This window comes from Typopeltis vanoorti, chromosome 17 (genome assembly GCF_054136105.1).
Source record: "Typopeltis vanoorti isolate ZY-2024b chromosome 17, IOZ_Tvanoo_1.0, whole genome shotgun sequence".
Lineage (NCBI taxonomy): Eukaryota > Metazoa > Arthropoda > Arachnida > Uropygi > Thelyphonidae > Typopeltis > Typopeltis vanoorti.
The window spans coordinates 105,723,251-105,740,829 of NC_143565.1; the positions used below are offsets into that span (position 1 = coordinate 105,723,251).

The 17,579-nt window shown below is 34.7% G+C and overlaps 1 protein-coding gene across 4 annotated transcripts in view; it reads right to left on the minus strand.

Annotated features, from left to right (window-relative positions):
* Positions 1–17,579, minus strand: part of Actn (alpha actinin) — a 339,371-nt gene that overhangs the window by 94,159 nt on the left and 227,633 nt on the right. For all 4 annotated transcript variants that reach the window (XM_090407380.1, XM_090407381.1, XM_090407379.1 and 1 more), the window contains 2 exons: positions 11,554–11,662; positions 10,486–10,548 (listed from right to left, as the gene is read on the minus strand). In XM_090407380.1, coding sequence (XP_090263506.1) covers positions 10,486–10,548; positions 11,554–11,662 — 172 coding nt within the window. The remainder of the gene's footprint in view (positions 1–10,485; positions 10,549–11,553; positions 11,663–17,579) is intronic.

The window sequence follows — 17,579 nt, forward strand, 5'->3', positions numbered from 1 at the left end:
GCATAATGCTTTCTGGTATAAGGATGAGACATGCTTGTTTTAATTCTGACATTCTTTGTCAAAGGTTATTAAATCTGGATTCCCCACTATATGATCTACTCCAGCTCAATATTTCCATACCTCACTTTATAGCTTTCATCTACTGTCTTTACTACTTTCATCATGACAACCTCTGATCATTTATCTCTAAAGGTTTACTTCATACAGTCTAATTACCAAAACTATGAAGTTATCTTTTTTGGAAAAGACTAATGTTCATAATGAAATCTGGTTCTCCTTCATTTTCAGAGATCAACCTTACCAAAGCAGAATCATTTGCTATCAGTCATAATCTAACAAATTGTTAACCTGCCAACCAAATACTATATAATCCACATTATTCTCCCAACACTGGACCGTTTTAAACTAGTACTCCTAAATATACTGCAAAATAAATAAATTCTGTGTGATGATACAGCATTCCCCCTTTATCCGGGAGCTCACGGTACCATCTAGTCCCTCCAAATTTTATCCGGGCTCCAGAACCGGCATAAGCTGACGAATCAGACCTATGGCTGTGTCAGTATTCCTGACTGTAATCCATGTGTGTCCTTGTACTGGTTTGCCTGCTTGAAGGATGAAAAACACCAGATAAACTGGTGGAAAAAACCCTGCTGTCCACGCCCAAGACTGGTTAACTTGACTATGGCTGAGGAAGATCCTTGAGCTCCTCACGTCATTGACGGGAATCAAACCTAGGACACCCCTTCTCCAACATATGGTTGCAAAGCACAAAGCCACTAGGCTAACCACGTGGACAATATACTGATGATGCTTGTTTTCAATTAATAACTGACCATAACCTCATTCACATTTCCTTTTCTGCAAACAAATATCCTCTATCCTCCAAGTGCTTGGGAATGACTTCTGAGATTTATTTGCATCTTTTCCATGATCTGATTAATTTCCACTCTCCTGACTCAAATACGTGTTCTGATCAAATAAATGAAATCATTACTAGAATAAGAACAATTTTTTTTTCCCCCCTATGGTATTATTACACCAGATCATAGAGATCAAATTCCATGTATTTTATAAAGCACCTTTTCTGGGTTGGTATAAAGTTCACATTTAGAAATATTCATACAAGTTAGTAAATGCAGTGGTGATGCTTCCTCGATGTTAAGATTTTGTAGATGGGAAAGACTTATGCCAAAAAGTTCACATCCAGGAGTCTATGAAGTGCCCTGTTCATGTCATAGAGCCTACTATGGACAGACAGGAAGAACTGTGGACATCTGCCGCAGTGAACACAAAAAATATATCCGACACTTTCGCAATGGCAAGTCAGGTCTAGCAGGCCATGCTTTGGATCCCCCCCCCCCCCCCCACACACAGGATGAATTGGAAAAAACAAAAGTGCTGCACAGAAGCTTTTACAAGTCAGAGAGGTTGTTCCTGGAATCAACAGAGCCCTGAAACATACTTCAAATCTCAACAAGTATGGCTGTATAAATCCACCAAGATTTGGAAGACAGTCATCCTAAGACCAAATTGATACCTGCTTTCTCTCTTGTTATTTATTTATTTATTTTTTTTTCAATTTAGATGGGACCTAATTAGGACTTTAGTCTACGTTGCATGCTACAATTGCTCATACTAGTCCCACTGTTACACCGAATTGTGGTTGTCTCGCTACTGTAACAAACTTTGTTTGCATGCTCTGAATTTGCTGGATAGGATACTAGCAAAATATTAGCAATTAAGTCAATAAATAGTTATTTTCTTATCGATCTGTGTTTGCATCTATACCGTTAAATACAACATGTATGATGAACACATAAGCCTCTCCCACACGGTTTTTAATGCATTGCTCTCAACCTCAGTACTCTTGAAAGTGGAGGAGAGGGCCACCAGCAACCATTACCAACTCGACATTCATCAATTAATTAGTGATCATCAATGTGGATTTGGTCACTCATACTCCACAGAAGATCACCTGGTTAACCTTACCCACATTTAGACACAAACCACAGAAAAATATGGAGCAACTCATGTTGTCACTATATTTCTAACAGATAGTCAATCTTTCTCACAAGCTACCATCTTAATGTTCTCCCTCCTGCCCTTTGCAAGTGAACTGTGACCTTCTCTCATCATTCACTACATGTTATGGTCGATGGTTTCTTTGCAAATTTTTCCTTCTATACAAACACTCACCCATGCTCTTCCTCCAATATATACCAATGACATTCTCTCTCTCTCTCTTCCCAACCTGAAATCCTATTCACTGTTTTGCTGATAACAGTGAGTACTCTCCATTCCTCTTTTTCATTCAAGAAATGTTGTAGTACTCAATTATTCAAGCTTCATGATCTTTCCTAACCAGTCTTAAACACCATTCTTCTCACCACTCTCTAGTAGAAGTGAAGATAATCTAGTGAATTTCAATGTTATCAATACATAGTCTTCTCTTATTACCAAGAAGATCCTACTCCACTCCTTACTATTAATAATGTTCTAATCTCCAGCAAAATCAGTTTTCTCTTCTTGGATTGACTTTCACATGTAATCCTAGCATAAACATATCACATCTGTAGTCTCCTCAGACTCAAAAAAAACTTCATATACTTTTTCATTCAAAATACTTTATAAAGCTCAAATCTGACATACTAATTTGTTCTGCATTTTGGGTGGTGCAAATCCTCTCTAAGAATTCAACTGTGAGAAAATAAGGGCAATTTTCCTAATAAATAACCCCTTCTTTCACAGACTTCATCCAGTGACTTTCCTGAGAGTATTCAGTTTCTACATCAGGCTTTTTTACAGGTACTTTTACAGTGGATTTAACTCTCTGAAGATCTAAAGATGGATGGTGTGTCTGAAGTGACTACTTCAGACACATCATCCATCTCACTGAGGGTCTACCTCTTCCTCTAACCTGCATCCCATCTTTAATTTATGTACTTAGGTTAAATGTATGTTCAATTTTATATCTTCCAGTATAATTCACATTACACTGAGAAAGATGGCTGAAAGGAGATAGAAACCAGTTGTGAACAAACAGCACTTCTGTATATCTTTATCTTGGCATAAAGACATACAGAAGTACTGTATTTTATGGCAATATATTAGATTTTATATAACTCTTTGTGTGTGCGAGTGTGTGGGCGCGTGTGCTATGGGCTTTCCACAAAAGAATGCCACTATTTTAAATATTAATTTTATCTAAGATAAAATTCAGATATACTAAGATAAGATCGTTTTTCACCTACTCAAAAGGTTTTTGCATGACCATTCACTCATCCCATTCTAATCAATATGTGTCAAGTTGACGAGTGTTCAGCAAAAAGTTCAGTGATGAGATTTGCCAAATCCATCAGGCTAGTCCATTTAATGATTAATGCATCAAGTTGGGTATAATCAGTCTAAAGAAATTGCCAATGATGAGAAACTTAAGTCTACAGAGAGCTCAAGAAATCTGGATGTCCATTTTTTCAAACAGGCAGTTGGAAATTTCCTGGTCAAACTTACATATAGTCTCAACTTTATGCTATTAGATTTTTTTTCTATAGGAGTACACAAGGGATAAAGTGTACACAGCAAAAGTGACTTCATGAGTTAAAAAACAAAATTACAGATAGCATACCTACACCTACTCTGGAAATGTTGACTAAAATACTAGGTTGCTATATCATTATTATTACACCCTAAATGGAGGCAGAAGACTCATTGTGGGAGGTTCATTCAACTGACAACATATTTATCATATAGAATCTTTAACACTCCTTGCATTAACAACACATCTGGTAATGCATTCCATTCACTGACAATTCTCCATGTAAAAAAATTACTCCTCACACCCCTCTTCGCCACACTTTTACATAACTTCCAGGGATGACCTCTCTTCCCTCTCACCTTCTACTCTTTTTATAATCCCCTCTGGATTAATCTGATAAAATCCTCTCACTAACTTAAATGTTTATCATATTGCTTCTTTTCCAATGTTGAGAAATTTAAGTCTACAGGAGACTCAAGAAATCTGAATGCCCATATATACATGAATAGTGCACATCACAAGGCCTGAGTTACAAGCTGAATGTATGCTGAGTTGTGCATTCAGATCATGACAAACTTGTTTACTCCATATAAGAAAATCTTCCATTACAACTTCATTATCATCATAAAATTCCTTACCATTAGTATAATGTATCCTCAGGGGTTGTACAGGATATCATGATAGTAGTTATGTCATTTTTTCATGTAGTACTAACTTCTTATCAACAATTATGCAGTTCAGCATATATTCAGTCTGCAACTCAAACCTTGTGATATGCACAATTCATGTATTCTTCAATATCTAGAAGCTCACCAGCTAATCAGTAGTGACCACCAGTATGGATCCCACCAATCCAGACATACAGCTGATCTTTTAGCCCATATCACCCACCACTGGACACATGCCACAAAACAATTTGGAGAAACATGTGCTGTTACCTGGACATTTCCAGGGATTTCAATTATGTTTGGCATTGAGGCCTGCTTTCTCATTGGTCATCCACTGCATGTCATGGTGGATGGTACCTTCACTTAGAGCCTTAGGACTAGTAAACAAGTATTTAGACTAAAGTGATAGTTTACATTCATGTTACATTTTAATGGAATAATTTACAGTATGAAGAAAAACAATTAAACAACAGGTTTAATCATTTCAATATTTTGTCTCAGTCACAGAGACATCTTCAGGAATACAAAGTTAAAATTGTAACAACATACATAAAAACACACACAAGAAACCAATAAGTGGAAGAAATGAGATTAGAATAAGACTGTTGGCTAGCCTCAGAATTAAAGTTTCCCAAATTCTGAGAAGTTTCCTACAACCATATTTATTAAGATTAGGCTGGTTTTTTGAGTCTGCTATTGATTCTAAAAAGTATTTCAAGTTTGTATTTGCTGCAATGGAACATGGTGGTTTTATTTCATCTGATTCTGTGCAAGGTATCCAAGGCACAGTCTGGTAGAACTGACTGACCATAGTTGTGGTGGCAGATGTATTTTTTGTGTTCTTCTAGGCAGATGTTAACAGACCTCCCAGTCTGACCATAATATGATAAGTTGCAAGAACAAGGAACCTTGTAAACCTGGAACGAAGAGGATCCTTAGAAGAGTGGAGAAGGGAAGTCTTCTCAGATGACTTCCTACCATACCAGCTTTGATAATTCTGTTGTCTATTTCCATATTTAATTTGGCATCCTCACTAAAAATTTTGTCTAAATAACTGAAATGTTTTATTCTCTATATGCAGGATGCAACTGATGTTTTTAATGTTTCTGCCTATTTTCATTGTGTCTTTTTATTAATGATTTTCATACCAAATTTATTACAACAGTTATTTAATTTAGTTAGGAAATCTTGCAGACTTGTACTGGATTCATTTAGACTTATAACACCATCTGCATAAAATAAAGAGCTGACATGTCTAATTTTGATATTAGGTTTAATACTACTTTCCTTCATAATGATTTAACATCAAACTATCTTCCTATACCTCCTTCAATACTAATTGATGATTTACAACTCAAATATGGACTATGTATTGCTCAATACATAGTCCCACTTAGACTATATAACTGTGGCATTTTGTAAAGCTTTTCTCTTGGCACTGTGTCATATTGCCTTTTCAGATCTACAAAACTTAAATGCAGATCCTTGTTATATTCCCATGATTTCTCAACTATCTGTCTTAAAGTGAAAATCTGATCCTGACTACCTTTATTTGGTCTGAATCCAGCTTGTTCTTCTCCAAGCTTCCTTTCCATGATTTTTTTTAAGCTGTTTCTCAAATACACTTGCATAAAATCTTACTAGGAACTCCAGTAGAGAGATTCCTCTGCAATCCAGTTGTCAAATTCAGTTCTATTTCTCTTTTTTATTGGTGGGTACTACTAAGAGAGCTATACTCCAATCATCTGGAATTCAATCTTCTGACCAGGTCTTCTAAATTATGCAGTATAGCCATTGTAAATCATACCTCCACAATTGAGCATTTTTGGTAGAATGTCATCTGCTCCAGCTGCTTTGTTTTTGACAGCTTTTTTATACTGAAGTTCAAGCACTGATATGTATTCCTGACTGCACTCCTGTTGAGTGTTTGTTACCATACTGTCACTAACTGTTTAACCACGCTACTGGGCAAGATGTCTATAGATGTCAAGGTTTTGATGGATGCGAAGTGCATATTAAAATTGTAATACCATTGATATTACATTGAAATATATGATGGATACAAAGAGTATGAGGATGTGCATTTGATCCATAATGGCTGGTAAGGTGGTTAAATTTAACAAACTTTTGAAGTAATTACTTCAGACATCTAAAACATCTTTAACTTCAGTTTTCATGTCATCGTGTCATTTACACCATCTACTACTGCTGCTTTATCTTAAATTTTTGCAATAAATATTTGCATTTATATTAACTGGCATTCTTTTTTAAACTCTATGTTTTTATATATAAAAATGAAACTCATCCTGGCTAATACTTGGGGAGTCACTCTTTGACTTTGAGATGCATCAATTTTTAATGTCTGGACAGAGTTTGTGAGATCAGACAAATTTACCAGTTAATACCTTGATATGTGTATACTTGCAATAGCTAAGCTGAGTTCATAGGGTCAGCTTTGCTCTCTGGATCAGTGTTGACAATAAGAAGTTTATGCAACTCCTATTCACAAAAGGTTGAAAACGTACAGTAGTCCTGTGGGTGAGCTAAGAGAGTTTTTAAGTTTTTTAAATTTTTTATACATTATTATTATTTTTTTACATAAACTAGAAACCTTGCTCCACACACCAAATATGGAATTTTTTTGATACACTTCAGGCTTCCAATAAGCAGGACATCCCAATGATAGGATTAGAAAATGCAGCTTGTTGGATGGAGAACAAATATGCCAACCACTTGGAAAAAACAACTGGCCTACAGTTATGAATCAAACATTGGCTAGTAACAATGCAAGTGTTGGAAATAACACATTATTAAACTACTCTTTACTAACTCTTTAGGAATGTCTTTAGGTGATAATAAATTATAACAGAAAGAAATTCACAAACATCCTTGCCTGCAATAGGATTTAAATTCACAGCCTACTGAGTGAAGTGCATAAGAGCTATCCACTCAGTCAGCAACGATGGCAAATACATCTAAAATGCTTTTAATAATAAATGCTAATATTTTAAGATTAAAAATATTCACTTATAAAAATCTTGTATATTATGCTTGACTTGTGTAAATGTGATGAATTTTGGCATGCCACACCTACAAAACCAAAATCTACTGAGTGATTCCATTTAAGCAAAGCTGAGTTGGCCAGTCTAAAGGTTGTGCTTTCTAGCACCTCAACTTTTAACTCCTAAAAAACCAATAAACTGTCTGTAAACATACAGGCATAGCATTTGCCTTATGATTTTAGCTGTTTCTTAATTCTAAATAATCTTAACCAAATTTTTCAAGGAATGGTTTAGACTATTATAGATCACTGATGTACAAATACAGAGATGGTTAATGTTGCTGAAATTTCTTTTAATAATGAATTTTATCAACTTTATAACACTTTAAATTTCAACAAGATCCAATGAACAGTTCTAGTTCCTAATACAGAAATATATATAACCCCACACAAAAGCATTCTTTGCTATTTCGTGTTGTTCAATACTACACAATAGGAAATACCAAATGTGTAACTTAATACTAAGTCATGAATAGAAAGCATTCATTGGTATTTCATGTTGTGTAATAAATGAAAAACTGATAATAAACTGTGATATAAATTAAACATAATTTATATCACAGTTTAATTTAATTTATAAATTATTTTAATTTATAAAATAATTCACTCTGGAAGTGGAGAAAACAACAGCCAACTGCATTTTTTAGACATCTTGATAAAGAAACAATCAAATAGTGTCAAATTATCTGTTTACAGAAAGCCTACAGACACCGGAAGATATCTTCATTATACTTCAAACCATCACAAGACACACAAACTGAGCATTATCCACATGTTGAAAAATAGGGCCAGAAAGTTTATATCAGAAGAGGAGGATACACAGACTGAACTCTCACTAATAGCCAACACATTATCACAAAATGGATATCCTCCAAACATCATCAAAAAATATCTATACGGTGACAACCCCAGACAAGAAGAATCAAGCTCCCAGCACATTTATACTGTAGTGATCCCTTTCATCAGGTCAATTTCTTATCAAATAGCCAGAATACTAAGAGCCTACAACATCAGAGTGGTCTTCAAACCAACCACCAGCATCAGATAGGTTTTAGGATCCCCAAAAGATAAGGTGTCATTCTACAAATATCCAGAAGTATATTACGTTCCTTGCTCCTGTGGTCTTGCCTACATCGGAAAAACTTCACGGAGTTTAGAAATCAGACAAAAAGAACATGTTGGTGATGTAAACCACAACAGAAGTATCTCTTCCGGCTTAGCACATCATTTCTATATGTCACCACAAGATAGAGTGGCAAAACAGCTCCATGCCATACCTGGATGATGACTACAGACATCGTTTATTCAAGGAAGCCACAATAGTGTTAATAACCGGTGGAAACCTCAACAGAAATCAGGGTACCATTCTAAATAGTTCATGGAAAAACCTGATCCTCTCTCTAAATCCATCTGAACTACAGCTAGCCAGTAATCACATTAGGCGTTTACAACAAACATGCATGCGTCCTTTCAGTCTCTGTCATGTGAACGTGTAACCTTAGCTACTAGTTTGTTTACAACGTTTTTATGTTCCTTTCAATTTGCATTTACTAGTTTTTATGTCTTTCCATAAACGCCTTGAAAAAGTTAGACTATAATGTAAGATGTTTGTAAATGGTCAGTATTAAATAAGTTTGTATTTTTAAACTGTGATATAATGGAAAATTTGCTACTGGAATTTATCATAAGAATCAATTGAATGTTACTTATCTGTCAACTGCATGATCAGCAAACATAGCAGAATTATGCAGCTAGGATTAACTACTCCCATCTTAATGTTAATTAGTTTCTACAAAACCAGGTTATTCAACATGACAGGATATTGAGAATAACACATAAGAAGAAGATGAAGATATGAAAGTATATTACTTGAAGTAAACAGTTAATTTTTGCAAGATAACAAAAAACAACAAGATTTAGAATGTGACATTCAATACAGGGAAAAATCAAATTTTATTTACTGAAACTTTTTCAGAAAAAAGTACTGATATCATTACAAAGTTAGATATTTAAATGCCTTTATCTATCACAATCTTACTTAATTCCAATCCAAAATATCAAAAATGTGATTCACCCAAGACCATCATTTTTTAAAAATAACGTCTCAATAAGTGTCAGCACTCCATAAACTGATCAGTGGTACTACATCTGTGTTTTTTTAAGGTTAAAAGATTTCATTTAAATAGTTTTTTTTTTTTTTTTTTTAATGAAATAAATATTTTGTACAGTCCTCAATTACTTGCTAGCTGGCAAAATCTAATTGTCTGAGGCAAGTGTATTTTGTCAAATTAATTAATATTAATCCTACGTACAAAAGGTTGCAACACCTATGGTAAGTCAAATGATTGAGAAGAAAGAAGGAACCTTTATTGGAAAGCAAGTGGTTATAGTTCTTGGGGAAAACAGTATGAAGACTGTGCCAGAAATAGGTGGAATGAAAAGGAGGATGAGAAATCAGTTTGGTAGGTTTGAAGTTGGACTGCGAATGGAAGATGACCAGTAACTATTATTATTACTACATGATGCCTCCAGAGAATCCAAGGACTCATCACGGGAGGATACCTACTCTACGACTGTTTCCACTACTCAATCCACCAACGGCAACCAGCCCACAGACATTCACAAACATTCATGCCCACAGCGGGATTCAAACCCACAACTTTTTTGGCTGGAGAGCAGATACGCTAACCACTCAGCCAACCAGGCCGGCAGTTGCAAGTGATCTTTATACATACAGAGAAAGCAGAGTAGTAGAAGAATGAGAGATGGGAGAAAGGCATCTATAAAAATAACTACAGAAAATTTAAGGCAGATATAGAATGTCTATGTGAGAGAGAGGAGTATGAATTGCTTGTTTACTCACTTCTCTATTTGTTTTACCACATACCGTGAATGTAGCATTCAAACTATTTGAAACAATAGTGTAGCAATATTATGGAAATATGAAATAATTTTATATTAAATCAATGCTTAAGTTACAATGATTATTATGACTTAGCATGGATAAAGGGTCATAAAATACATATTTACTGTAGCATAATGAACTTAGTTCAATATCTATTTAACATATCCACAGATCAAATTCAAATTAATCAAATTCATTGCTTATTCTCTATCATACTTGGAATAAAGGCTTTTTTTTAAAGAGAACTAAGACATAAGTAATTGTTATAACTAGTTACATATCTTAAAATTCAATTAACAAAAATAATACATACTGCTGCTCTCTTGGCAAATTCCAAGTGAAGTTGGTCAATTTTCTCCAGTACTCTCTCGGCTTCCTATACATATATACACACACATATATATTATCATTTAATATCAGATAGCAAAGTAAAGTAAAGAAAGAGTAATCTAAACTAAATTTCTAAATTCATTTTAAAAATTTTATGGAATTTACAACCGTGTTAAAAAACTTTTATTATCTCGACGTTTCGATCTTCACATCAAGATCATCATCTGGAGCGTACATAAATATACAGGACAAGCTGAGTTACATCAATAACTTGTAAGCTAGAGAAATTATGATTTGATCACGTTATTCTACTGGCATGACCTCTGATGGAAAAAAAAATAAATAAAAAATTATAAATTACATCAAGCTAAATTCTATTTTACAATGACAGGAATAAACATTCTTTCAGAAACAATTGGTGTCCTATTTTTAGTGTTTCAATTCTTCTTTTTGATTTACAATACTGGATTTTCTACAGTCCTGTTTATAGTTGTTCTTAGTGAGGAAGGTTCCGCGGGTTGAATATATACCTTCCATATGTTTGGGATTTTTTAGACCATCATTATTGTTCAGATTGGGGTGGTCGATAATAATCTCACAGGCTTCCTTGAATTTCCGTTCATACCATGTTTTAGTGTGATGTAGACAGTTAGTGGTTTTCCAGTCAATTCTGTGTAAGGTATTCAGGGCATGATCAGAAAGGCCAGCTTCACCATAATTATTATATTTAATGCATTGTTTATGTTCCTTTTGTCTAATAGGAATTGTGCGTCCTGTTTCTTCTATATATGGTATGTTGCAAGTACAATAAATCCGGTATACTCCAGGGTGGGCCAGGGGAGGGAGTGAGTCTTTGGATGAGTCGAGTCCTGTATATTTATGTACACTCCAGATGATGATCTTGATGTGAAGATCGAAACATCGGGATAATAAAAAAGTTTTTTTTAAACACAGTTGTAAATTCCATAAAATTTTTAAAATGAATGCTGATCACCATGTAACCCTAAAAGAAAAGATAAATTTCTAAATGATTCATTGATTAAAATCTAACCTCTAGGGCACTGCGTCTTTTCTGGGTAAGGGTACCAAGGCGGTCCCACTGATCACATATTCTTTGACATCTAGCATTTACCGATGCAGCATCATGGTAGTCTAAGGCACTAAAAATGTGATAAACAGTTAATGAAAACAAGAATTTAAACATCTAAATAGTACCACTTTCTAAAACCATTTTCTTATTAAATAAATATATACAGGGCTTGAAAAATTTTGTGTCCAGTTACCAGATAGGCAAATCCCCCATTAGTCAGACGATAGCATGGGTGGAATATCATGGAAGCCTAATATGTCATGGTCATGTATTTAATAGCAAACTTAGTCAATTTATAAGCTATATTAGCAATTTAATTTAATATATTATATTTAATTTTTAAAAAGGGCAATAAGGAAGAAACAAAAAACTACAGACCTATAAGCCTATTCCCCACCATATATAAAGTTTTCACAAAAATTATAAATAATAGAATAAAATCTAAACTAGAGGGAATGCAATCCTGTGAACAAGCTGAATTTAGAAAGAATTACAATACTTTGCACCATATTCACACATTAAGACAGCTCACTGAAAAATCAATTGAATACAATAAACCCTTATGTCCGGCCTATATAGACTATGAAAAAGCATTTGATTCAGTTAAAATATCTGCAACAGTAAAAGCACTTGAAACCCAGGGAACTGAGAAACCACATATTGAAACACTAAAACATATTTACAATAATGCAACTTCTGTAATTAAATTATATAAAAACAGTGAAAAGTTTCCAATATAAAAAGGCATCTGACAAGGTGACACCATATCTCCCAAATTATTTACAGCTGCACTAGAGGAAGTCTTTAGAAGTCTTGATTGGGAAACAAAAGGAATAAACATAAATGGAGAAATGCTGCATCATCTGAAATTTGCAGATGATATTGTCTTAATAGCACAGATAATCTTGAAGATCTAGAAGGTTAAATCAGCTAAATGAAGCCTCCAGAGTAATTGGATTAAAAATAAATAGAGAAAAAACAAAAATAATGATGAATAAATATATTAACCATACAACTGTCAAAGTTGAAAACCATGAAATAGAACAAGTTAATTCATAGGAATATATTTGGGCCAAATATATTCCTAAATATATTCCAGGTACTTAAGGGTCAAAGCTGTATAACTGAGAGGAGACCTCCACATAGCCTTTAAAGGAATGCAGAGAACCGACCAGGGCTTCTGACCTAATGTCCAATCCTCACCTTCTCATGATGCACCCTGCTGGGTATCTACCTGAATACTGAACGAATGAGGATGGGCTGGCAATTTGGGATTTAGCTAACCAAATTGTATACTTATTGGTTAAACCAAAATAAAAAAAATGATGGTACAACATGACAAAATTTAATGCCGGCTGGGGCGTCGCCCGGTTAAACAATGCCCCCGTTGTTTTCGCCAGGGAACCAGGGTGAACAGCGAAAAGTCAGCTACTGGAACAAATCTGAAAACACACCCCAACTCAACATCACCAGAGTTAAAGGTCAGTACTATCAAAATAAGAAGCCTGAATGGCAAAGAAATGGAGCTAGCAGAGGAATTAGATAAGTACCAGATCGACATACTAGGGGGTGACTGAAACAAAAAAGACAAAAACTGTGAGATCTTTCTGAGCAATAAATACAAAATGTTATATTCAGGCAATGACAATCAAGGGAAAGGAGTAGCCATAGTATTCAACGCAAAATACGAGGCTAATCTTCTTGAATGGCAGGCAGTGTCAAGTAGAGTGATTTGGGCAAAAATCAGAATGGGGAACTGGACAATGAGACTTATTTGTGCCAATGGTCCCACAGAAAGTTCTACTAAGGTAGAAGTGGAGCAATTTTTTGAGGCTCTAGAGAAAGCTACTGACACAATGAAAAAGGAAAAGTTGGTCGTTGTTGGGGATCTAAATAGCAGAGTAGGAAGTGATTGTCAGACATACAAAAATGTTTTGGGAAAATTTGGAGAAAACAGCAAAGCTAATAATAATGGCAATTACCATTGGATTTCTGCTCAGGACATGGACTGGTTATTACTAACACCATGTTCCAACATAAAAATGTGCACAAATTCACATGGAGAGAAGAGGCAAGGAATAAGAAAAGTCTCATTGACTATGTTATTGTCGATAGTGATGTTTTCTCCCTGGTGCAGGACACCAGAGTGTACAGAGGATTTGAAATTGGAAGTGATCACTATTTAGTCTTGAGCAGGATAAAATTGAATTTCATATTGAAAAGAATAATGTGTAAGAAAGTTTTAAAGCGAATAAAAGTTGAGCAGCTCTCAGATGTGAACTGTAGACTAAAATACACAAAGATTATTGAAGGAAAAATGAAAGAGTTTGAGAACAGGAACCAAACCTTGGAGATTTGGTGGCAAGCCTTGCAGAAACCCCTGATTGATTCAGCTAGAGAGGCATGTGGTGAATTTGTCTGCAAGGATAGAAAAATCAGAACTCCATGGTGGACACAGGAAGTTAAAGAGGCAGTGAAGGAAAAGAAGAAAGCATATCAAAAGTTCCTGGCAAATAAGTCAGCTTGTGCTTTCAGAGAATACAGAGACAAATGCAAGAATGCTAAACACTGTGTAAAACTAGCTAAACAAAAGTCATGGGAGGACTTTGGCAAGAACATAGAAAATAAATATCAAGAAGGTGGCAGATATTCTGGAGGTTGTTGAAGAAGCTCAGAAATGGAGGAAAGAGTGCTGTAAAAGGAATTAGAGATGATAAAGGTGACATGAAAACAGGAGAAAAAGATATCCTTGAAGTATGGTGCAATTACCTCAAAAAATTGCTAAATGAAACAAATAGTGATAGCACAGTGGTAAAAAACACTCAACAGGCATACAGTCAAAGAGGTATATCCCAACTGAGTGTTCCTTTCTCAAGTATACTAGCACTCAAGTGCTAGTATACTTGAGAAACGGTTGAGAAGAATTGTGGAAGAAAAGCTTGGTGAAGAACAAGCTGGATTCAGGCCAAATAGAGGCTATCAGGATCAGATCTTCACTTTACAACAAATAGTTGAGAAAGCATGGGAATATAACAAAGATCTGTATAAGTTTTGTTGATCTGGAACATATGACAAGGTGACAAGAGAGAAGCTATTCAATAAGTTACAGTTATATGGTATCAATGGCGCATTATATCAAGCAATACTTAGTCTTTATTTGAGTTGTAAGTCAGCACTTAGAATTGAAAGAAGTCCAGGAAGATGGTTTAATGTTAAATCTGGTGACAAGGATGTACATTATCTCCTCTTTTATTCATTATCTATATGGATCATATTATGAAGGAAAGTGATATTAAACCTGATATCAAAATTGTAGATGTTAATGTCAGCTCTTTGCTTTATGCAGACGATGTTATAATTCTAAACAAATCTGCTACAATCTGCACGCTTCCCTGACTAAAGTGAATAACTGTTGTAATAGATATGGTACGAAGATCAGCAATAAAAAGACAAAGACAATGAAAATAGGCAGAATAGCTGAAAATGTCATGCGTTGTGAATGGAGAACCTGTGAAACAAGTACAAACGATTTTTAGTGAAGATGGTAAATTAAATATGGAAATAGAAAACAGAATCAACAAAGCTGGTATGGTAGGATGTCAATTGAATAAATTCACATGGAATATGAGAGAAGTTAATCAGAACACTAAATTAGCTGTATACAAAACAGTGTTCAAACCAGTTTTAACGTATGGATCTGAGAGTGGGTCAGAAGTAAAACACTTGACCAAAGACTAGAGACCGCAGATATGAGATCCTGAGAAAGATTAGAGGCGTGAACAGATGGCATCAATGGCGATATCATATTAAAAACGTTTATATTACGAAAGAACTTGACATTGTCAGCATCCAGGAACGCATTAGCAGAGCTAATCTCAGGTGGTATGGTCACTTAAACAGAATGGGCGAGGAAAGATTAGCAAAACAAGTGTTCTCTGCCAAGTTTGCAGGAAAATGACCCAGAGGAAGACCAAGATATAGACGGATTGATACGGTACAAAGTGCCTTAGACGATAGAAATATAACATCTGATAATGTTGATGTCTTGACAAGTAACAGACTGATTTGGAGGAAAATTGTAGATAGGAAGTTAGTAATGATGTAAATTTTTCATGTAGTACTATCATATCCTGTACACCCCTTGAGGGTACATGGCAGGAATTTGATGATGATGATCATTATTCTGGTATGATTCAATAACTAGCTAACTCATAAAATAATCTTAGTTCATAAGAAAGATTAGATCTTTTATCTGCTATCTGATCTTTCAAGAATTACTGACCAATAACAAACATACTCTGTAACATATATAAAATTTTTATTAGAATTCTGCAAAATCCAATAACCAGAATATATGAACAATCCATAAAAAAAAACAAGCTGGATTTAGAAAAAATAGAGCCACTATTGACCAGATGTTTATTCTACACAGCAATAGTACTTTTTTGATGACTTCACACAAGCATTCAACACTGCTAACTTTCCATATGGATGAAATATATCAAATAATTTTCTTCATATCCATGTTATTTTAATGGTATCCAAATGCTACTTTAATTTCAATGGACACTTCATATCCATGTATTTACTGACTTGTAAACACATCAAGGCTGTGGTACAGCGGTTAACAGAAAAAAATTACAATACATCCTGTATAATAGACAGATTATGAAATACTTAGAATATTAACTGCATATATTATCATAACACTAAAGCAATGGTATAATATGATATATCAATACACAGCTATCACATGTGAAGAAGAGGGGCGTGACACTGCCCCTACTTTTTAACCTCTTTACAGATGTTATTAATAACACAATAGAGGCAATAAATGACTCATATCACTCATATAAAATATGCCTATGCATCATAATCACAAATACTAAACCTAATCTACAATATCATAAGGATATATCTCAGTTCCTTCATGGTGATTATCACAACCTTTCAGCACACCCTCATATAGTTACCTCTGAAAACAATCAGCTGATTCTTCTTAAGACTTTTTTTTTTTAACCTATTTTTCTTTTCAATCAAATACTCACTTTTATCATACTTAAAACTAAATGGCTTCCTATTTCAAATCCTCCCATGCGTGTGTGCATACTCTTATATAATAAACAGTCTGAAGATGAATAATATCAAGAATTTATGTGCATCTTTATGTTGGAGCATAGTATAAATAATGACCAATTCATGTTTCAAACATGAAATCTAGTAGGTACTCAACATTATTATTAGCTTTTTCTTTCCTCCAAATTTTTCTAAAACAACTCTTGTCTGGTATTCATTTCCAACTCTGTTTTTAGATCAAGCTTTTTCTTTTTATCAGCTGTCTTATGATTAAAAAAAAAAAGATTCTACTTCTTCCTTAGTAGAATCTCCTGTGGAATAATACATAGAAATAAGTAATTGCTTTTCTCATTTAGAAATATGCCTGGATCACTTTGTGAGAGACTTACTGTCATTAAGGAGTTTTGTTGTGTCATTATATTTGTATGTGTGTGGGTTAAGACAATATTTAATGCTAAGTCCAGTCCATCCTCATTTGTTCAGTATCCAGGTAGATAGATAGTTCTTATTTCTTGCAGGGTATGTGGTCTCTTCCTATTAATCTACCTTTGACCCTTAAGCAGTCAAAATATTTGTCCTTATTGGTGTATATCCTTCGCTTTACATGAGTCAACTGACAATTTATTTTGTGCTCACCTAAACAGATGATTTATGGCTTTTATTCTGCTACTCAGTGTCCACAGGTTAGCCGAGTGGTTAAGCTCCACAACCATATGCCTGGGAAAGGCATGTCCTGTGTTCGATTCTCGTCACTGATGTGAGGAGCTAAGGATCATTCTCAGACATAGCCAAGTTAGCCGTTCTTGGGCGTGGACTGTAGGGTTTTCCTCCCCAGTTTATCTGGGGTTTTTCCACCTGCAAAGCAGGCAAACCTGTCTTAAGAACACAACGCTTCACAGACAATTACACAT